At 50.7% G+C, this 21,664-nt stretch overlaps 2 protein-coding genes across 9 annotated transcripts in view; both read left to right on the top strand.

Annotated features, from left to right (window-relative positions):
- Positions 1–1,569: 1,569 nt before the first annotated feature.
- On the top strand, positions 1,570–18,921 carry plekhh1 (pleckstrin homology domain containing, family H (with MyTH4 domain) member 1). Of its 5 annotated transcripts, XM_057058354.1 has the most exons (31): positions 1,570–1,857; positions 3,687–3,865; positions 4,516–4,683; positions 8,193–8,255; positions 8,760–8,909; positions 8,995–9,078; positions 9,207–9,288; positions 9,418–9,588; positions 9,772–10,520; positions 10,633–10,711; positions 11,539–11,630; positions 11,707–11,854; positions 11,971–12,107; positions 12,187–12,297; positions 12,378–12,464; positions 12,607–12,765; positions 13,303–13,383; positions 13,462–13,641; positions 13,711–13,822; positions 14,000–14,112; positions 14,861–15,037; positions 15,119–15,216; positions 15,283–15,460; positions 15,891–16,046; positions 16,339–16,436; positions 16,507–16,648; positions 16,828–16,958; positions 17,049–17,178; positions 17,277–17,360; positions 17,443–17,589; positions 17,676–18,921. In XM_057058354.1, exons 3-31 carry the CDS (start codon positions 4,537–4,539, stop codon positions 17,829–17,831), a joined length of 4,242 nt encoding a protein of 1,413 aa, XP_056914334.1. In that variant the 5' UTR covers positions 1,570–1,857; positions 3,687–3,865; positions 4,516–4,536; the 3' UTR covers positions 17,832–18,921. The 5 variants fall into 5 exon arrangements, with proteins under 5 accessions (XP_056914334.1, XP_056914333.1, XP_056914332.1 ...); XM_057058353.1 differs by lacking the exon at positions 3,687–3,865; XM_057058352.1 differs by lacking the exon at positions 1,570–1,857 and having other exon boundaries at positions 2,767–3,865.
- A 1,003-nt stretch (positions 18,922–19,924) lies between these two features.
- Positions 19,925–21,664, top strand: part of slc25a21 (solute carrier family 25 member 21) — a 60,645-nt gene continuing 58,905 nt past the window's right edge. Inside the window, exons 1-2 of one of the 4 annotated variants that reach the window (XM_057058359.1) lie at positions 19,925–20,154; positions 20,271–20,362. Coding sequence is in view for 2 of the 4 variants with exons in the window: in XM_057058361.1 (XP_056914341.1) it covers positions 20,293–20,362 (70 nt within the window). In the remaining 2 variants the exon portion in view is untranslated. The remainder of the gene's footprint in view (positions 20,155–20,270; positions 20,363–21,664) is intronic. The other 3 variants (XM_057058361.1, XM_057058362.1, XM_057058360.1) reach the window with 3 other exon arrangements.

Here is a 21,664-nt window from a genome sequence, read left to right as displayed (position 1 = left end):
GTAAATATTGACCCGGGTTCTCCTCCATGAGTGCTGGAATGTGAGTTTTTGGAGAAAAGTTGAACAGAAAGTATTTATTACTGTTTCTCTTCAGCCATCAGTGGTCTATCAGTCGCTAAAAAACATTTATTTTTTCTAGTTTACTTAATTTAAATTTGACATTGTTTTCTCAGTGGTGCTCTAATGCTAACAGTTTACTAGCTAGTTGAGAATATATTATTAATTACGAATTCTAATGGAGCTACACTTGTTGCCTTGGTGATATGTCTAATAAACACAGGAGCTGTGTAACATCAGTGGATCATGTGTTTGGCAGCCTATTATTCATATTTGTGAGTTTTTAAAAAGAGAAGATAAACTTTGTTTTGATTAGCATTTATATGTAGCAGGAAACTAGCATCAGTTTGAGTATCTATGCTGATGAATATGAACATGTGACGTTATTTCCACATCCCAGGCCAGCAGCTGAGGAACATTTGCGGTTATTTGTGTGCGTCTGCATCTCATTTGCTGGCTGTGTTGTGGTGCAGCTCAGTCATGGATTCAGCAGGGCGTGTCACCCTAAAAATGGCTCCAAATAAAGCTAGCTTCTCGGTTTAACTTGCCCAAGATATTCTGTTGTGTTTCATGACTTTCCCGTGAGTGTCCGACAATCTGGAGACTAAAGTGAGTGATTAATTCTTCAGGGTTAGCACGTATCATAACGACAGATGTTAAAAGAGGTTCCAGATGGAGAACCCGATCTTCAGAGCAGGTCCTCGGCTCGGCCTTTATGATCACCTCCCAAAACTACACCCCTGATTAAAGCAGCCTGACGGACAACCGTTTCTGACGTTTGAGGGAAACTGCAGGAATAGCTCTTAACCTGGTCTCAGACGATCCCCCACAATCGTCCAGATGATGATTCACTCCAGTTGTGAAGCTCCTTGTGGCGGTTGAGCAACTTTTGAGCCCGCCTGCTAAACCTGCCCGCAGGCAGACGCCATTAAATTACTGTTATTAAAATCTAGAAGCTGGACTTGTTAAGGAAGGGAACCACACGAGGCATGTGCAGAATTATAAAGACTACATTAGCCTGCTGGGACAGTTTTCAGAACAATTTAATGGATTAAACACTGTCAACATGCTATGCTAGCATGTTAGCACATCACTAAGGACCTGTTGGTGTTAGCATTTGCCACTGTTATTTGCAGCTGCTCCAACGTGTCAGACTGAATTGGTTAGAAATTACTAATCTAGTTTACAACTCCAAGAAAAGGGGGAAAAAAGTGACGCAGCAGAAGGGGCGGGGCTAAATAAGCTCATCATAAACCGGAAGGAGAAAAGTTTGTCTAAAGTTTTGTCTAAATCATCAGATCTGGGACAAATCTGCGAGTTTGCGCCGCAGTTTTAAAAGCACGTTTCAGCCTCTTTGTTGGGAAATAGTGTTGAAATTCCCACCATCACTCTCAGATGTGCAAAACTCTGTGTTTACGTCCCAAAATAAAAACCTCCGCCAGCTTTAATGCAATATCCTGCACAGCTCCTGTGCGCAGGGCAGGGTGGGGGTGGCCGTGGAGCTGCTGCGTGCGCGCGGGGAGGGGGGGGGGGGGCGCGCTCCTGGAGAAATTTGATCCCGCAAAGAGCCCTTTAAAGGAATATAGGATGAGACGGATGAATGGAGCTGAGTGAGTCCCGCTGCTGTGCGCGCACTCACAGACCCGAGGACGGCCGCGGTGGCACCGGACATGAGGGAGGACTGAGCCCGCCCGAGGCTGCGCGTCGACCGGGAGAGGAAGGAGTTATGCGCCGGGCGCGGAGCAGCTGCCGGAGAAAAGGTCCGTGAGCCGGAGGAAGCCGAGCAGACGACGGAGTCAGGTAAAGTTGGAGAGACGGAGGGGGGGTTGCGCCTAAAGGAGGATGGCGGGGGTCGCAGGGGCTGGAGCGGCAGCTGGGGGGTATTTTTAAGAGATGTCTAAAGTCTGGCTCAGCCCGAGTTTTGCTGACCGGCTGTTTTAGGGTTGATTCCGCTGATCTGAGCGCGTCTGGCACACCTGTTTCCCGGGTCCATCAGAACCAGCTTGTTTGGGTCCGCACACGGATCATCGCGCGCGTAATTAGAGGTAAACTGAGTGTTTATTGCTGGCACACATGCGCACACTCATGCGTCAAATGGAGCAGTCAAAGCTGATCGTCCAGCACCCCCCCCCCCCCCGACATTTGCACGTCTTTCTGCTGTTTCCCACCTCGGTCCAGAAGAATGCAGAGGCTGTGTTAAAGGCTGGCGCTGATAATGGTGGACAGGCTGAGGTCTGTCATTAACCTGAGCCGCAGAGGTGCATGCTGGGAAAAGTCAGGAGGAGAGGATGGAGAGGGTGGCAGAAAGTGAGAGGCGGAGGAAGACACTGTAGATAAGATAAAGGTGTGTGTGTGTGTGTGTGTGTGTGAGAAAGGTCAAGGAACCTGGGGTCCTACAGTTGTTGCTGTAAAATCGGACCAAAATAATGAGGCACTAATTCAGACAAAGGCCTGAGGCCCACCTGACGGATCCGAGTGGACAGGGGTCACTTTGGCTAAATACCCAGGGCCACAGAGGAGCCGGGGCCGTAGTTAACACACCCGCTGGACTCCTCGTGCACTTCTTCCTCTTGTTTGTGCACTCTGGGATCGGCCACGCTGATATAAATCAGCTCAATCCGACCCAGATTCATACGCACGTGCTCCCCTGCTGTGTTTTATTTTTTATTTTTTTACGAGGAGGAGTGTGGGGGGGGGGGTCCCGTGGCAGAAAGTAGGGGAATCCAAGCCGGACCCTCTCGACAGAGACAACAACAGCGGCGGGGGGATTTGAAGCGTCTGGCGGGGATGATATCAGCGCAGCGCCTGATCACTTACATCACCGCAGCTGCGTGCTCAGCAGTGTGTCAGCCTGCGCGAGTGTGTCTGTTTCTAATCTTTATTCCTGCCTGCGTCTCCATCTGCGAGTGTCCGAGATTTACGAGCGGCCCAGGGAAGCGTGCGCTCCAGGATGTGCTGATGGAGGAGGCGCTGGTCCGTGCGGGGGCCTGGCTGGAGAGCCGTGCGTCCTCTCGGAAGCTCCTGCCTGCCCCCCGTGGCGTCCTGCAAAATCTCACAGCTTGACGGAAACAGACAGAGCCCCCGTTCACCCCCTCTGGGTGGCCCAGAGACCAGCACAACGGTCTCGGGGAGCTTGTTTCCCACCCCAGCATCGGTATCGGGCCAGAAAAGCCTCTCCGGACCGCGTGTAACAGCTGGAAAACTGTCATCTGCGCCTCTAAACCGCCCCACGATGGAAGGTTACGCTCTGACGGGGAAGAAAATGACGCCTCCAGTCTCAAGAAAAGCGTGACTCCCACACGCGCTGCTTCTGGAAGGTGGACTGGCGGTGGGGAGGTGACGTGGCCTCCCGGCCCTCACATCTGCGGGCTCACGTTCTGGACAGCGGTTGATCGACCTCGGGTCCAACGAGGGTCGTCTGCTGTGCTCACAGCTCGTTTGCTCCCAGCTGCTGGGCTGAAAAGGTCAGCGAAGAGGTCGGATTTTTTGCCCCGCCCTCACGCCGGGGGAGACGCCGTAGCTGGACCTGGGCTGCTCTGCGTGGGCACGGCGGTCGGCTGAGCGAAGCCTCCGCATGCACGGCTGTAATTTGTTTGCTAGGCCTGTATTTATGAACATGCTAATTGCAGGGGGGCGCAGTTATAGTGGCTGGACTTTGAACGTCTGCTGTTCTGCTGACGCTGCCTGGCTGAAGTCTGAGTCTGGAGGACTTTTCCTCCCGTCTGTGGCTGCTTCTGTCTCCAGAACTGGGGCCTCAGTCTTTCTGAATGAGCGTCCCCTCAGAGGAGAAGAGAAAGACCCTCCTCAGGTAAAAATAACCCCGGCGTCCATGTTTCCCACATCGGCCACGCGGCTCATTCATCCTCACACATTCCTGACTCCTTTCTTCTGAGGCGAGCCCCCTCCTGTCCGGCCGTGATGGGACCGTCACGTAGAAAGACGCCATTGTGCCGCGCGGGCTCTCGTTTCAGCCGTGCCTTGTAATTAAGGAGGGCTTGCACGGCGAGGGAGGAGGGGGTCAGGGGCCGAGGCAGTGGGTTAGTAGGTAATTTGGCTAAAAAACAGAGCGCTGACCTGCTTTGTAGCGCAGCTCACACGCACGAACCCGACCCCCCCGCCGACAGCCGGCCTCCCTGCTGGGGTTTTGTTCAGTGTGTGTGGGCATGTGGAGAGGCTGCGGACGGAGGGAGAATAGTTCCATCTGTGGCAGTCGTGAGCTGCCTTCCCCGTGAGGAAGTCATTCAGGACTCGTCATTAGCGCTCGCTTTACTCATTTCCTCGGTGAATCATGGGAAGTGCGGTCAGCCGAGGGGTCAAATCACGTATGTGTTAAGTGAAAACAGAAGATTAAACCTCCTCGGAAGGTCGAATCGAGCGCGATGACTCATCCAGAGGGCAAATTATTGTCTTCAGAGCGCGACCAGGACTGTGACTTGTTTTTTTTCCCCTCCCTTTCAGTGTTAAATTCAGCTTCTCGCCATGGCTGACGTGCTGGAGAGCAGCGGAGGGTCAGGAGCTGTCAGGGCGGCGAGCGTGGACTGGCAGCAGCGCTGCGTCGCTCTGGAGATGCAGCTCCTGAGGTTCCGGATCCAGGCGGGGAAAATCAGAGAGCTGCTGGCGGAGAAGGTCAGATTCCAGGTTTCAGATTTTAACCCTTTTTTCTAGCTTCTCTGGATCAAAAATGTGGTTCTTTCTTCTCCTTTTTTAGCACCCAGCTCTGTTTATCTGCACTGTTACAGATGTTTCCACACAGAAATGAGTTTTTAAGGGTCGGGTGAACAGCTGGAGTTCTACTTTTTACACAGTAAATCAAAACCATGTGACTTTGTTTTGGTAAACCTTAACCTAGCGTGGCTAACAGTGTTATACCTGTTGTACCTGAACAACCGACAGCTCAGTAACCATGACAGGAGGCGGCGCCGTGCACTATAGACCTCCAGCTGCAGCTCATTTCCCCAACGTTGAACTGGGTTTACTGGAGGTCATAAATACTGATGAGAATACTTTTATTACAGCTTAAAAACAACAACAACAAACAAAAAGATGTGTAACCTTGCAAGTTTTTCTTTGTAACCACCTCCAGCTGCTGGTGGGGGGGCAACATTCCCGAGCCAGATGGGAAATGTAGTTTCTGTGGAGTTTGCGTATGAGGAGTGAGCCGAGCGTCAGAGCAGCGTTAGCCTTCTGGAGATAATATTTAAAAAGCCCATCTCAGATTGGGAGAAGTTGTTTTCTTGTTGTTTAAACTGGTCAGAACCCTTTTGAACTCCAAAGCGGGCCAGGCTGCACCATATTCTGACCGAACGCTGCGTAGATTTTGGTGCCTCGTGGGATTATTTCTCATCTGGAGCACCAGGAGACAATTAAGAGCACGTGAATCAGTCCGAAAGGCGGGTGTGGGTGACAGCCTGCTGACACGTGTGCGCGGAGATAAGGGAGGACGCTCGGCCTCTCTGGCACCGGCTCAGTCCACTCATGCTGCGTCACTGGAGGCAGCCGACGCCAATATTCAAGATTTCAGCTCATTTTTGGTGCCTTCCTTCCAGTTTGGAAATAACCAGCAGCTGCCGGCCAAATGCTCGTAAATCTGCGGCTGCTGTAAATCTCGAACGAGCAGACGCTCGGGGAGTAATGAGCAGAGATGTGGAGAGTTCAGAGTCTTGGACCAGGGGAGGGAAACCAAGAAGAACCTCCTCCCGTGTGGACGGTCCCTGCAGGTTACGGTGGGTGTCTGGACTCCAGCACGTGGCTCTTTTGCCTTCTTTGGAGGCTCTTTCGGAGCCGTTCCTGGTTCTGAAGCGCTGCGGCGGCTCGCTCGGCCAGCAGGATGTTTACAGTGCAAACATGACCCAGAGCCCCATGAGAGCAGGATGCCTCCCTGCTGCTCCTCTGTCAGGTCCTGTCAGACCTGCGTCCGTCACAGGAGGGATCCCGGGGAATTATCATCGATACAACAATGTGGCCCGGCGCTAACCCTCACACGCTCGGCTCTGTTTTGAAGGGAGGCTGGGGGTGGGGGGTGGGGGGTGGGGGGTGGGGGTGGGGAGTCACTGCTGTTCTGTTATTGCTGTTTGGAAAGTCTGCTTCTCGCTCCTCGTCCCCTCTCTTGCCAAGTTAGGAGTGTTTTACGCATTGACCCACTTTGGCATGGAAAAACATGAGGAAAAAAAAAAGTTGATGTGGTTGCTTGTGTCATGGCGTTCATCCCCAGAGGTTGGGGGGGGGGGGGTATGGGGGGGTTGAGGGAGCCGTTTTTTATCGCCTGGAATTAGAAGTGATCCAGATGCAGCTACTTTTACAGCTCCCAGAGCTGTCGGCCGATGTCGTTTGTCCTCAGATAAGCAAATTTACTTTCATTACTCCGATAATCTGATCCTGGACTAATCAGATTAAGCTCCTCCACAGAGTGGGGTCACTGCTCAGTGGGTTCAGGACATGTTTGGATCAGGACTTTCTCCCACCTCTGGTCTCTCGGTGTCCTGTTTGAGTCCAGTTCTTGTGGCTAATGGCCGAGCTAGAGTCGGTTTCAACCGTCAGCTGTGCGGGCGGGTTAATGACCAACGTTAAGATCAACAGGTGGAGTTTATGTTTGACCGTCTGGGGGTCTTTTTTACTTCCTCTCCTTTAATCTGAGCGCAGATGTGGCTCTTTTTCTGGTCCTGACACTGAACAGACAACATGTAGCTGTTGGGAAACCAAGGAGCTGCTGCTTTATCTGGTTTTGTGTTTCCCTGTGGAATCAAACCCCTGTGGAGCCCTTCGTAGTTCCTGTAGATAGTTCCAGGACCTGTGGACTCTTGAATGTTCAGCACTGCTGAATAAATAAGCAGGAACCTTCCTGGAATCCCAGAAAAACCACTAGCTTTGAGTTCTCCTAAATTCTTGATTGGCTTTTGAAAGTACCTGAGCAGACATTAAAGCATGTTTAGGCTCTTTTGTGCTAATCAATCCAGTGTTGATCTGAAGGCCTCGAGCCCGTCTCCTCTGCTGGAGGAGAGGTGGGACTGAAGACATCACAGCCTGGTTCAGCTTGGACGTGCTGGAGCTCAGACGTTCCGTGGTGCTCCTGCCGAGGCTCTGCAACACCCAGGGGGTCAACACGGGGGAAATGTGAGACTCCTCAGGCGCAGCGTCCAGAAGGCGACCCTGAGCTGGTGCTGCGGCCCAGACGCTGCATTGCAGACATACCTGCGTCACGCCTGCTCAGCAACTGTTGGACTCTGCAGTTAGCAAACAGAGACGGACGGGGAGATAACCATTAGCCTCGCCTCATCTGCACCATATCTGATGGCCTGAAGGGGAATTCTGCGTTTCTATGGCAACGAGCAGGCTTGCCGATGAGAAAAGTACTTCACAGGGTGTCGGAGGACGACAGCGGTTGGACCTTAAAGACCAGGCGTCGTCTGGTTACTCACCACCAGCCGTTAGCACATGCTAATGTGGCTTCAAAGGAGCATTCGCACGGTGTGAGTGTTGAATTCTGGGGGGGGGGGGGGCTTTATGAAGGTGACGAGTAGGCTGACAAAAAGAAACAAAAGGAAGGGAAACAAAGATGATGGGAGGAATTCAAATGGGTCTCTCAAGCAGAGTGAATCCATTAGTGTGTTTGTTCTCCTTTGACCTGGGTCACTGAGCTCCACAGAAGGGGACGCCCGTGTTGAACATGTGCACGTACGAGCATTCGGAGGTATTCGGTGCACGTGGGATGGGCGCGAGGGCCACTCGCAGATGTGTGCGTGCACGCAGGATGGTCGGTGTTAGCCTTTGGAAGCGTGCGCAGGCATGCTGACACAAAAGGTGCTTGTGAGGAAACCGTGGCATTTTTATGGTGTTTGACCAGTGGACGTACTGGGAGACTGGTTCAAACTGGGGGACTGGTTCAAGCTGGGGGACTGGTTCAAACTGGGGGACTGGTTCAAACTGGGGGACTGGTTCAAACTGGGGGACTGGTTCAAACTGGGAGACTGGTTCAAACTGGGAGACTGGTCCAAGTACATTTTGGAGTTGAGATGATGTGAGTAATATTGCCATGGAGGATCTCTCCTTTGGGATCCGATGCACTCAATCTCCTGTCTTTTATTCTGCTGGTTCCACCCTCGTTTGTGTCTTAATTAAGAGGTTCTTCTGTTTTCCAGATGCAGGAGCTGGAGCAGAGGGTGGTCGAGGCTGACCAGCGGGCGGAGAACGCTGAGAAACAGGTATTCAACTCTTCTCAGCCTGCTGCTGATGCAATAATCAGATTTTAAAAATGAACAGAAATGAAAAACACACCCAAAATTTTGCTTTGGCATCACAAATAACACCTACTGTCAGTACAACCACATACCAACTGTTGACTGGATGACTAATGCAGTTTACCTGAACCTAAAAAAAAAAATCAAAGGAAAATGAGGTATTATCTGTTGTTTCATGTCTGAAACTTTTATCCGTAAATTGCTGCAGCTCCGGAATTCTTGGTTTTGTTTTGTCATAACTGCTACGTTGGTCTTTGATGGTGCTGAACAAAAGCTGGTGCGGGACATGTAATTTATCTCTTTTACTGTCGGGTTTATTCGCAGATTTGCTGTCATTACTGGCTCCTGCAGGCGTTAGCATAGCTGGTAATTTAGCGGTGAAAAAAGAACCTCAGAGCTTTTTTGCACTCTTTGTTTTTGGGCTCATCCAAAGCTAGAAGTCACTTTAATTTCACACTTTGATTTCAGATCCATGCCATGGAAGAAAAGCTGAAATCCGCCAACATCCAAACCAGTGAATCGGAGAGCCTTTTGTACAGGAGGCATCAAGATCTGACCATCCAGGTTCAGGAAAAAGACGCCGCGATACAAAGATTAGAGACGCAGCTGGAAAAACAGGTAGCAGACCGAGAACAGAAATGTCCATTTATGTTCATAAAATGTGCTTTGGGATCATCCGCCGACTGTTTTCTCTGGTCTTCAGGTCTTAGTCAGAGCCCAGGAGGCTAAAGTTATTGAGGAGAAGGCGGCAAAGATTAAAGACTGGGTCACCTTGAAGCTTAAAGAGGTGAGATCACACGACCTTCAGCATGTCCAACAAGAAGCGGTGTCTTAAGGAATCGCCCCAACCAGGTCGACGTGCTCACGGAATAGTAATAGCTTGAGTGGTTGATGTATTTTGTGTCTTTGTTGCAGATGGAACAAGAGAACCAGCAGCTGAAAATGGCCAACCTGAAACAGACGGAACAGATAATGTTGTTGCAGGACAAACTACAAGGTGGACGCAGCCTTTCCTGGTCTTTCTGATCATATTTTAGAATAAGAGTCGGATTCTTCTGATCTGCAGAATTGTCTCCATTCATCACTTTGATCTCTTTGGTCTTCCTTCTTTGACGCTTGTCCGCAGCACTTCTGGAGAAAGCCTCCGCCTCTGGATCTCCCGCCACCTCTCCTGGAGCGGATACGCACCTGGTGCCCAGCAGTCCGATCTTTCCCCCCAGCTGCCCCGGCACTCCGCCTGCGCAGGATGACGGCTGGAGGCAGACCTGCCCCCGGGGGGCCAGAACCTCTCCGGCAGGTGAGCTGCCTTTGATTTGTTGTCTTGGATTTTAGGATCAGGAAGCTTTTAAACCGTCGGTTTACACCAATATGGCAACTTCCCCAGATTCTAGACAGAAAACGTAATCATTTTTGTTTTCAGGTATGGAAAAAGTTCCCATGTGGCAGCAAATATGATATTAAATGTAATGATCCTCCTCAGATGTGAAAAAGACGCTGGAACATTCCTCTAAGGGGATTTGCCTCGGAGACCTCGCGGCCCAAGATGCTCCGCTGTGGACCAGGGAGGGCCTCAGTAGTCCAGTTTCTATTTGCAGACCCGAGCCCTCGATGAGTCCAGAGTGTCCCTTGGGGGGCTTTGACAGAGACAACTCGTCTGATGAGCTCAATGACAAGTTCCGCTCCCAGTGCCTGCACTCTTCCACATCGTCCTCATCTTCCTCCTCAGCCTATGAGATGGCCCATGGACCAAGTTCCCCCGAGCCCACCATCAGATTGACATCCCTGTCGCGCTCCCCGTCAACCAACAACCCATTCCCAAACGTTCCGGTTCAACAGTCGGGCGCCAGCATGACACTCCCAAAAGTCCGGACCCCGCTCACCCCCAGAGACAGCATCCAACTGGTCAAGAAGCACTACAGCCAACCGCAGCCCAGCCTGGACCGGCTCCATCCGCTCAACGCTAACGCTAACGCAGACGTCACGACAGCGTCCTCCACCTCCTCCACCCTGAAGAGCACGGGCACCGCCACCGTGGCCTTCTCGCAGGTCATAGAGGAAACAGACATCGACGATGGGCTGTCTGACAGCATGGACGGGGTGGTGGAGGGTACGGGACTAGAACCACTCAGGGACGGAGTCTCTTTTGTGGGACTCGCTGAGGAACTGGAGCGGCTGGATCCTGAATCTCTGAAGCCACCGACACCTCCTTTACACCGCTTCCCTTCATGGGTAAACGCGCCCCAACAAGTTCAGCTAGTGAAGCTTTGGACAGTATTCTGTCACCCATTCAGCATGTTAGCCTTTATAATAAATATTTGATTTACTTCACGGATCTCTGCAGGAGAGCCGGATCTATGCGGTGGCTAAATCAGGAATGAGAGTATCAGAAGCTGAACCTGGAGCCAGGAGCCCCGGACAGGGTGGGTCCCCCCAACCATTCTTAGGCACATTTCCTGAAAACAATGCCTCGGTGGGTGTTGAGGTTTAGGTTGTGATGTGGAAGCAGCAGAAGAGGCCGAGCAAACGCCGTTTCTCCTCTCAATCATAGCATCCAGCGCTACGCACACAGACACACAAATCAGAAGCAGCGGCCACCTGTCTACTTTTGTATTTTCTAAGTATCGCAACAGTCTAAACTGATGTTGTCGGGGGGTCCGATCCGCACTGGAGACGACCGTGGAGAGGAGCGGTTCCTGTGAAGTTCCTGCCCCCGGTGGAAACGTGACTATTGTTAGCAGCAGCACGGTCGTTATCTGTTGGGAATTCTGGTGCTGCTGCTAAGCAGCTGTGAAGGTGTGCGGTTGCTTCTGGATCTGTCATTGCCTCATTTGATGTCACTTCCTTTGGCCCGAGGCTCCAGACACACCTTCACAGGTGTGTGCCCCCCCCCAGCTCTTCCCCTCTTCCCCAACCCGGTGGTGAAAATAGAAGGAGGCTCAGAGGAGCTGACAGAGAGGCTGCTTTTTAATCAGCTGTGATGAAAGGACCGGGCCTGGCTGTAATTACTGCTGTGCGTTCTGTTCCGACATCATCCATTATGTCAGGATGCAGACGGCGAGCTCTGACAGCAACGGCGGCCAGCACGGCCCCTGTTGTGGATTAACCTCGCCGCTTCTTCAGCTTCCTCTTGGCTTTAAACCTTTCTGCAGCATCTGGGTCTGGTCGCTGCTTCGCAGCTTCTGGCCTTTTCTGGCTCTCATACACTTCATTCCATTACTGGATCAGCAGTGTCCCGTCTGTCCCGCAGGGTCCAGCTTACCTCAGTATTCGACGACGGGCCCGTTCAGTCCGCTGATCTATAAGAACATCAGCGTTCCGGTCTACACCACGCTGAAGGGGGTGAGCGATGTTTGACGCTGGAGGTGCGTGAGCTGCGTGTTCTCCTGCGACTTCATGAGCTGGCGTTTTGTTTCAGAGAGCCACTCAGATCAGCAGCGTGCCGCTGCCCGATGACGAGTCTGGGTCTGAGGACGACAGCAGCTCCCTGGCCAGTTTACGGACCTCCATCATCAGCCCGGACAAGAAGGGAAGTGTCCCGGGAAGCCCGCGAGCTGTCAAACGAGGTGAAGACATTCAGGGAAAATCGAATACGGACGGGATTAGAACCTTGAACTCACTGCAGAGCCATAGCTGCATGCTCTCCCCAACCCCCATTTTGGACCTCCTCTCTGTTTTCTAGGTGTGTCCATGTCCTCCATCAGCTCAGAGAGTGATTATGCCATTCCTCCTGACGCCTACTCTATGGACAGCGACTACTCGGAGCCGGAGCATAAGGTCCTGCGCACCTCCTCTTACTCCTGCGAGAGCGCCGGACCTGTGAGTGCAGCCAGAACTCCACAGCTGAACACACGCTGCAGCTGTGTCTGACTCCATTTTGTCCCGTCGGCGCCCGCAGGAGGTGCTGGAGAAGTCTGGGTACCTGCTGAAGATGGGGAATCGGGTCAAGGCCTGGAAGCGGCGCTGGTTCATCCTGAGGAACGGAGAGATCCTCTACTACAAATCGCCGGTGAGCTTGAATCCCTCTCAGCCTGCCGGCCGGCCCGTTTCTGGTCAGGCTGTGATTCCGGTGTGCTTCGCTGTGTTCAGAGTGACGTCATCCGTAAACCGCAGGGGCAGATTGAGCTGAACTCCTGCTGTCGCATCGTACGTGGAGAAGGAGCACAGACGTTTCAGGTAGTTCATCTCTGTCCCAGAGATCGGCAGCAGAGCTTCCGGGCTCTCCTGGAGCTGATTCTGATCTCCAACACTAGGATGCTATCTCACTTGGCCCGGCTCAGCATTTTTCCCATATTTTCTTCCCCTTTGGGTTAATCAGCTGATTACTGAAAAGAAGACCTTCTACCTGACCGCCGACTCACCCAATATCCTGGAGGACTGGATCAGGGTTCTGCAGAACATCATCAAAGTCCAGGCCAGCGGCCCGCTGACGGTGGAGGCCTCTGCCAAGCCCACCATCAGGGGTTGGCTCACAAAGGTAAAGACACAGAGGGGTCACCCACCGACCTGGACAAGCTGAATTTAACATTTTAGCTGCTTAAAGTCACATGAATTCATGAATTGGTGCCATATTCATGTCGGTAGCCTCCTAAGGGTTGGAGGGTTTTCATGTTTTAGCTGGAGCGGCTTCCATCTGTTGAGGAATCTCATCCTCCTTATCTGACTTCCACTCTGAGATAAGGATGAGCCAGACTTTCCCCCTGAGGCAGATAGCAGAAAGGCTGCAGATGGAGGTGTCTGTCGCCAGGGTGGGGAAGGTTCTGGGGAGCACGTCGGGACAGGGCTCTGAATGCTCGAAAGCCTGCGTCACGGTGACGGGTGTGAGGGGCCTCTGACAGCCTCGGTCTGAGCCGATGGAGCCCCCGTCTCCGCCGCACCTCCCCCACCACCACTGAGATGACAGCATCACCGTTCAGTGCTGTTGACCCTTTTGAGGATCCTTTTACATTTGTTTTGGTCTGTGAAGTGGCCCCTAAATGAGCCTCACATCTGATTGGTGGCTTTCTTCTCCCAGGTCAAACACGGACACTCTAAGCTGGTCTGGTGCTCTTTGGTCGGAAAAGTCTTCAGCTACTACCGAATCCAGGAAGACAAGGTCCATCAACTCAAGCTAGCCTTTCATTCAGTGATATCTGGAACTGTCCTGATCACACGTGGCCTTTCTACGTCTTAGTTGCCTCTGGGGCAGCTGCAGATGCGCGAGGCCTCCGTACAGGAAGTGGATCGCTCCTGCGATTCGGACGAGGACTACGAGACGGGCAGCCGTGGCTTCCTGTCCTCTCACTGCACACTGGTGGTGAAGCCCAGAGACCAGAGTCCTACTTACCTGCTCATCGGCACCAGGCAGGAGAAGGTACCCAATGGGAGTATTCTGTTGAATACACGATGGGCTGTGTGTTTACGGGGGGTCTCTCACACACAGGACACGTGGTTGTACCACCTGATGGTGGCAGCGGGCAGCAGCGCCACCTTCAATGTGGGCACAGAGTACGAGCGGCTCATCGGGACACTCCTGGATGCTGACGGAGACCCAGGTGAAAACACAGTGTTTAGAGCTGAGGGCTCGCAGCAGCTACGTGTTATTTTGATCCTCAGACAGCTTTAATCCAGGCTGCAGACTGTGTTTACGACTGGAGCAGCATGTGTGAAGCCGCCTCAGCTGTTGAGTCATTTGAAACTGGTCTTTTATGTGTGTGTTCCCCTTTTCCCAGAATCGGCCTTGTGGAGGAGCGAGGCCTTGAGTTTCTGTAAGGAGGGTCTGCGCTCGCCTCTCACCACGCTGCCCTCTGAAGCTCTGCAGACCGAGGCTCTCAAGCTTTTCAAGGTCAGTCTTGGCGGCGCCCGTCTGTTCTCGTCCCTTCCCCGTCGCTGTCTGCTTCTCATGGGGAGGGCCTGCAGGAAGCATCTTCTGCCCTCCTTTGCTCCTTCCAAACCGAAGCCCGTTTTGTCCCGTTTCCTGTCCTAATCAAAGCTCGGGCTCATTAAAAGTGCGGAGGAGAGATAATGCAGTAGATTAGCTGCCGACTGTTGCTGTGGTTTACAAACGATGTGAGAGGAGCCTCTTTAGAGAGGGAGGCTAGGACCTTCAGACCAGCAGAGACCCAGCAAAGAGAATGATGTCAATCATTCTCTTTATTTTCTGTTTTGTGCCCACCCAAAAGCACCCCCCTCCCCTGGCAGACCCGTCCTGGCTGCAGCTTTGAAAACTTGAATGGGTCGGCCTTCTTTGACCAGCCGGCCTTAAAAAACCCCAAACAAACACAAAGAATGTGAATGAATGGATGTGACATGCTGTTCAAGCTCCACTTCAGACCTTTGAAGTTTTAATGAATCTGACCACTGACGAAAAGTCCTCTCGTCTGTTTCCCGGCCGACCAGAACAAAGGTTGCGCCCGAAATAATTGCGGACGCATTCAGGGTCCACACTGACCCACTTTCTTTCCTGTTAAACTCAGTTTATCATCCGATGCTCCTGAACTCTCGCAGGTTAATTTTAATCCGCAGACGCTGATAAATGCGTGTTTCTATCTCCCCCTGTTGGCAGAGACGTGTAACTGTACCTTTTTCCGCAGTCCTGTCAGCTCTTCATCAACGTGCTGGTGGAGTCTCCCTCTGTTGATTACCACACCTCACTGGCCCAGAATGCCTTGCAGGTGTGCCTGACGCACCCGGAGCTCCAGAATGAGATGTACTGTCAGCTCATCAAGCAGACCAACCAGAGGATGCCGCACAACTACTCCCTGACACAGGTAAGGAAACCCACAAGTGTGTTGTTTTATTTCCACACCTGAGGATTTATCCTAAAATGGATTGTCTTTAATTTCCCGCAGTGCTGGCAGCTGCTGTCCCTGTGCGTCGCTCTCTTCCTTCCCCAACAACATTTCCTGTGGTACCTGAAACAGTACCTGCAACGCAACGCAGACCCAAGGTGAGCCGCCAAAAATCTCATTCCCGAGGTACCATACCCACTCTCGTTCCACTGCCATCCTCCCAGGAGCGAGGTGGGGAAGTATGCCGTGTACTGCCAGAGGTCCGTGGAGCGGACGCTCACCAACGGGGAGCGGGAGGCCAGACCTTCGCGTATGGAGATCGTCTCCATCCTGCTGAGGAACCCGTACCACCACTCCTTGCCGTTCAGCATCCCAGTGCATTTCATGAACAGCACCTACCAGGTTCGCCTCTTCCAACCGCGTGATTGGACAGAAACTACTGGAGGTTCTAACAAAATGTTCACAGCATAGTTTGAGGGAAGAAAAGCAGGCAGTGGGATCCAGACCGGCTGAGGCTCTGCTGGCTCGGGCGGCTGCGTCTGTCAGGCTTTCATGGAAGGTTCCTACCGCCTCTAAATGTCCTCTCGACAGGCCGTAAAACGGACTGTGAGGAGTTCTGGCTCCTGGTGAGCTCCGGCCCATCGTTTAACGAGTCAAACTGGGTGTTCTGGATCTTACATTATCATCTCCTGGGGACCTGGAACCAGAACAGCAGTCTGTCTGGCCTTGGCTGCCTCTTAAGCTACTGGACACGCTCAGTCTGCAGTTCTGCAGGTTAAAGTTGTCCCAGTCTGGGCTGGACCCACTGAAAGTTCTCTGGTTTCTCACACAGGTGGTGGGTTTCGACGGCTCCACCACGGTGGAGGAGTTCCTCCACACGCTGAACCAGAGGATCGGTGTCAGGAAGCCTCAGCTCTCTGGATTTGCCCTGTTCACCGATCACCCGTCCGGCAAAGAACCGGAACACTGTCTACAGCCGTCTGCCAAGGTGAGGGAGCGGGTCACCGATCTGAGGTTCCTGTGGTGCCTTTATCCAATTCTGAGTTAAATACGGCATCTTTACCCTGCAATTTAATTCCACCCAGTCATAATAAAACTGGTGCTGTCGCTCCATTTTCATTTTGGGTTCTGAAAAGTTTCCATTTTCTTGGACGAGCTCATCAGAACAGTGAAAGTCTCCTTTTAGAGCTCTAAAACAAACTCTTTTCTGCTACTAACCTGCTGATGCAGCCAGAATATTGCAAACACTGCACGGAGATTGATTCCACCTGTTTTGCCAGATTTGTGATGTCATTTCCAAGTGGGAGCAGGCCCTGAAAGAACTGCATCCTGGGAAAAACGAGGGGACTCGGATCGTACGGCTAACATATAAAAGCAGGTAGATATTGTTTCCTTCACCAGCTTCTACGATCCCAGCGGACCGAGCTTCACCGTCTCCGTGTGTGCAGGCTGTGTTTTAGAGCTCAGGTGAAAGGAGAAACGGAGCGAGAGCGCCTCCTGCTGGCCTACCAGGTGAACGACGAGGTCCAGCAGGGCCACTTTCCTGTCAACAAAGAGCTGGCTCTGGAGGTGGCTGCTCTCCTGGCACAGGTGAAGCTGTTGGCTCAGAGTTCACATTTCATCCCACTCTTCAACATGTAAATGTGTCTGGAGAACCAGATTTGTGTGTGTCCATATCCAACACCATATCTCCAGTGAGATCAAACCCAGGAGGGGGCTGTAAACAGTCACCGCGTGGCCCAAACAAGCTCTACCTGCTCTTGCTTCAGGTGGAACACGGCGATCTGGAGAAACCTGCTGCCGCCTCCCCTCAGCCCAAGTCTCAGCTGCTCCTGCTGCAGGTCTTGGATCGCTTCTACCCCAAACGCTACAGACAGGACTGCGCCCCGGAGCAGCTCAGGTGAACCACAGCAGGGATCCCCCTGTCCTCCTGGGATGGTGCGCTACCCTCCTGGGAGAGCTGTGACCCTGCAACCTTCTCACTTTTCAGAGATCTCGCCGAGCGTCTGGCTAACAAGTGGTCCATGCTACGTGGGTGCAGCGCGTCCGAGTGTGTGAGGATCTATCTGACGGTGGCTCGGAAATGGCCCCTGTTCGGAGCCAAGCTCTACAGCGCCAAGGTAACGGGGAGACGGAGACTTCCCTGACAAAAAGTTAGACCTTTACTCAGAGGGGTGGTGCCTGTAGAGTCACCCGTCTCCCTTCATCCTGTTTGCAGCCCGTTCCGCCGTCTTCTGTTGAGCAGACCCAGGTGTGGCTGGCGGTCAACGAGGACGGGCTGTGCGTGCTCGACTTTACCATGGTGGGTGGAGCAAAGTTCTCCGTCCAGCTGAGGTTCCTGGGAATTATGTCACGCTTCTTCACATTGTGTCTTTGCTTCCCAGAACACGCTGTTCACATATCCCTACCAGTGTGTGGTCACCTTTGGCGGTTGCCGTGACGACTTCATGGTGGTCACCAGCCAGCAGGGAGAGCCTGGTGTCGGGAGGAGGGGCGTGGAGAAGCTGGTGTTTGCGATGGCGAAACCAAAGGTGGGTTAATCTAACGCACCTGCAGAACAGCAAGCAGCACTTTAACAATGCCCAGACTGGTTAATGCTGCTCTGATCCTGCCCCAGATTCTGGAGCTGACCCTGCTCATGGCCGACTACATGAACCACTGGAACCCCGGCGTCTCACCCGCCTCGCACAAGCCGGGGGGGCAACACTGGGACATGGACGGCAGACACTTTCCCGCTATGAACTACACCACCAAGGGCCCCACGCTGCTGTGAGCAACAGGCGGGAGAGGGGCCTCCGGGACCGTGCAGGCTGCAGCGCTGGGTCTTGATACCTGTTTTACTAATTTTGGGGGGTTATGGGGGCTCAGCCTGACCTTTGTGCTCGACCCCAGAACCTTGACTCTCACAAACAACCTCATGTATTTAACGTCAAATAGAGCCTCGAGTGGCGGCAAAGCAGCAGCCATGAAATCTGAATTTGGTTGAATCCAGCTCTCCGTATCTTCTGGGTGGTCGGGGAGGCTTTTTTTTAAAAAAAAAAGAGAAATTAGGCTCATTATGGGATGTTTTCTAATCTTATTATATTTTTGTAGGGGGGTCAGTTATAATCTAGAAACAAGTCAAATAAAGGTGGCGTTTACTTCTCTCAGATCACATGTTAATATTGATATGACGAAGATCTACAGAGTCCGGTTCTGTGGTTTATGGTACATTAGAGTCCAGTACTAGTTTATGGTGCAATACTGTAGTTTATGGTACTGTAGTTTATGGTACTGTAGTTTACAGTGGAATACAGTAGAGTGTATTGTGGTACTTGTTCTGCGTAGTTCATCGGTGAATTTTGCAGATTAGGACATCACGATCAACTCAGCGGATCAGTAAAACTCAATTAGTTTTAACCTTTTTGGATCAAACCACTGTCTTCATAGTGTCCACTTTATTTATTTCACTCATAATATCGTCTTTCTTTTCATTCAAAACCAGTTTAAAGTACCACAGCTTTCCCATTTTAGTGGTGCCAGTTTAATTTAAGAGCAGATGTTTGATTACTGTATCTGTGTGAAGTTTTACAGATGTTGAGCAATAATGTCCTTATATAACAGGTGGGTGAGAGATAATAAATGTTTTCTGTAATTGGGTGTTTTTACTCTGTTTTCACACTGCAACAAAGCAACAAAGCTTTTCAGAATAAACTCAGTTCAGTGTATTGATATTAAAACTGGAATTAAATAAAATAGTGATTTCTTATGTGAGTACTGGAAAAGCTTCACATTTTACGACCGTTTTTTGAATCTAATCTGTTCAGAAAACACTTCCTGAGCACAGTCAGAAAACTATGTGATAATAAAAAATATATAAAGAGGGTTCAACGTTCTCTGTGCTGCTTTCACAACCCCCCCAGTCCACATGTCTTACTGCCTGTGTCACGGTGGAAGCTGTTTTTTTTCTTCAAGGGGAGTTGAAGCCCTGATGGTCTTTCCTGCCAAGTATTTGCAGTAAATCCCGTTTTTACAGCCTCTCTGAGGCTCTTTTTGTTCCACAGTTGCTCTTCTACAAACGGCATTGAAGCAATCTTGGTGCACAGATGCAATTTTTTGTGTGTTGTTGAAAAATGTTGAATTAACTAAACGGACGATGGCTTTAACCTCCAGATTTTTAATGATCACAGTTTGAATAATGAACATCAATCTGCTTTTTACACTGTTTGATGACTTTAGTAGCATTTTGTTCACTGAGACTAATTAATTATCCAAATATTGAGGCGGGTCCCCTTCCAGGGACTTCCTGCCATGTCTCTACAGTATTCCAGAATGGACAAACGGAGCAACCCCTGTCGTTAAATTTTAAAAATGCCTTTTTAAAAAAAAAAACATTTTAATAACCTAAAGTGAACATCCCTGTGCACTCGTGTGGTTGCTCTGAGGAGTTTAATCTCGCCACCACTAGATGGCACCAGACAACACTGGACAGTTTAATAAGTCATTTATTATCAATTCGGGCCGGGCAATTATACTATTTTATTGCAGTTGTTGAGGATTTAGACTTAGTAGCTAGTTTGTAGTTTGTATTTTCAACAACCCTATTGATTCCGGCAATACTTTAAGGTTAAAACTGTTGGTTTAGATGCATGATTCTGATACTTCCGACGGATTGATGAGAAAGATTTTACCTGCGAATTTTGGGATTAAATCTATATTCAGAGGGAGCAAAATTTAAAGCCTGGAAATATTTATTAAGGCTCGACCTTTCTCAAAGTCGCCCCCCCTGCATATTTACTTTCATGAGACACTTATTGCAACAGTTTAAACACTCTAAAGCATCGGCATCGACCGCTGATAAAGCAGACCGCTGCTTATCTCCTCATGTTTGCAGTATGTCGTCTCTCCGGGGCCCAGGAGGCTCCGAGGAGAGTGGATGTGAAGCAACAGCCCTGGTAATTGATTCCATACCAGCGGAGCCTCCTGTGACCGCTGGCTGAGACGCGGCTGCGCTTTCTGCAGTGTGGGCTGCGGCTTTACAGGAACACCAGCTGATAAGCGACGCCAGCGGGGCCAAACAGCCGAGCACCATCATTAGAGAACAGGAAAGCAAACAGGTAAACAAACTGGGGCGTCTGTTAGCATCCAGGCTTAATGTCAGCGATACGCGGACGCGCTTAAAGCGCGGATAACACGTATTTCACGTGTTCCTCTCGTGTGCTTGCTTCGCCAGAAAGGCTGCTACTGTAAAGAAAATGACAGCGCAGAAGCCCAGGAGCATGCTTCGAGAAGCCTCTCATCAGATTATTGCTGGAGGATCAGCAGGTAAGCGGAGTAAACGTGTCCACAACTATTGGCAGCGATTACACAACCGTTTCTGCGCGCGCGCTGCTAACGTTGTTTAGCCTAGCATAAAGTTAGAATGAAAGCTACGACACCACCACCATTCACCTCTCCACGACGATGGTGCTGAAATAAATCAAGTTGCAACCATTGTTATTAAGCCAGGTAAATCTGAGCTAAGTCTTCCGCCGTTTCTCTAGCGCCAAAAGTTAGGACATTTGACAAGATGGTTCAGTGATGTGAACCCGGAAATGTCGTTCGGTTGGAAGCCCGCGCATGCGCACAAGTGTACTGGTGTCAGGCGGTTCATGGAAAAGTGGCCGAGTTTTGTAAGAAATATGGTAAATATTAATGTTTAAACTAGTGATGTTTATTGATTATCATGTGTATGAGTCTGAGAGGCAGTATAACCAGATCATATGTGCACTTATCCAAGATAGTGTAGTTACATTTTTACAGGCATGTACAAATTTAGCAAAGTGTATTTTAGGACATTTTGGTTGTTCCCTTTCTTAACAGATGTTAAAACAGCAAATTTGAACCTCCTATAATTAACCAGTATCTGGTCACCAATGGCATCACTGAACACACATTTTGATAAGAGAGCCTTTGCGTGTTGTATTTTTATAATGATTTACTGTAATACACACTGCTTAAAATACTTAATTTGACAGGTCTGTCTGTATTTCATTTTTGCATTTCAAGGGTTTTTGCAATTTGGATGATTTTGAGGTTTATAAATAATTGAGTGGATATTTCGTGCTGTAGTGAGGGGGAAAAAAGGAGCAATGGGTCAAAGTTCAAGTTGGTGGCTGGGTGGCACAGGCCATCCCAGCAGTCAGTGGGTCAGAGGCAGGAATACACCAGCACAGAGGACACACACTTTCACCTACATGCAACAGTTTCAGTCAAGGTAATATAAACAAAAGGACTGAGCTGAACTTTGAGTCAGACTCGAACACGCGTAAAGGTTGTTGGGTCAGTCAGCTCATAACCCTGAAGGGAACGACCCCCCGGTGCAGCGGGTCCAGTTTTTAGTTGGAATTTTGACAATTATCAGCTGCTGCTGTTGTCGAGTCCACAGACCCAATCTAAGAAAAGAAAAGGGAACATTAAGTCAAACTTTCCTGGCTATTATTGTGGATTACAAGAATAAAAAAGGAAGTTTTTTCTTTTTTGTCACCTCTGCTGATCAAGCTAAGTGCTGCAAACCATAAAGGCAGAAATATTTCCTCCTCTCTTGTCTTCTCGACCTTCACTTGAAACAGAAGCTTGTTTTGATAC

The sequence above is a fragment of the Takifugu flavidus genome, chromosome 16 (genome assembly GCF_003711565.1).
Source record: "Takifugu flavidus isolate HTHZ2018 chromosome 16, ASM371156v2, whole genome shotgun sequence".
Taxonomy (NCBI): domain Eukaryota; kingdom Metazoa; phylum Chordata; class Actinopteri; order Tetraodontiformes; family Tetraodontidae; genus Takifugu; species Takifugu flavidus.
This window is presented reverse-complemented; position numbering and strand designations above follow the sequence as displayed.

Coding starts and splice junctions, on each gene's coding strand:
- plekhh1 (XM_057058353.1), top strand. CDS start 4,537: ATGGCTGACGTGCTGGAGAGCAGCGGAGGGTCAGGAGCTGTCAGGGCG. Junction 8,256..8,759: donor CGGAGAACGCTGAGAAACAG/GTATTCAACTCT, acceptor CTTTGATTTCAG/ATCCATGCCATGGAAGAAAA. Junction 16,437..16,506: donor CGGCTAACATATAAAAGCAG/GTAGATATTGTT, acceptor CCGTGTGTGCAG/GCTGTGTTTTAGAGCTCAGG.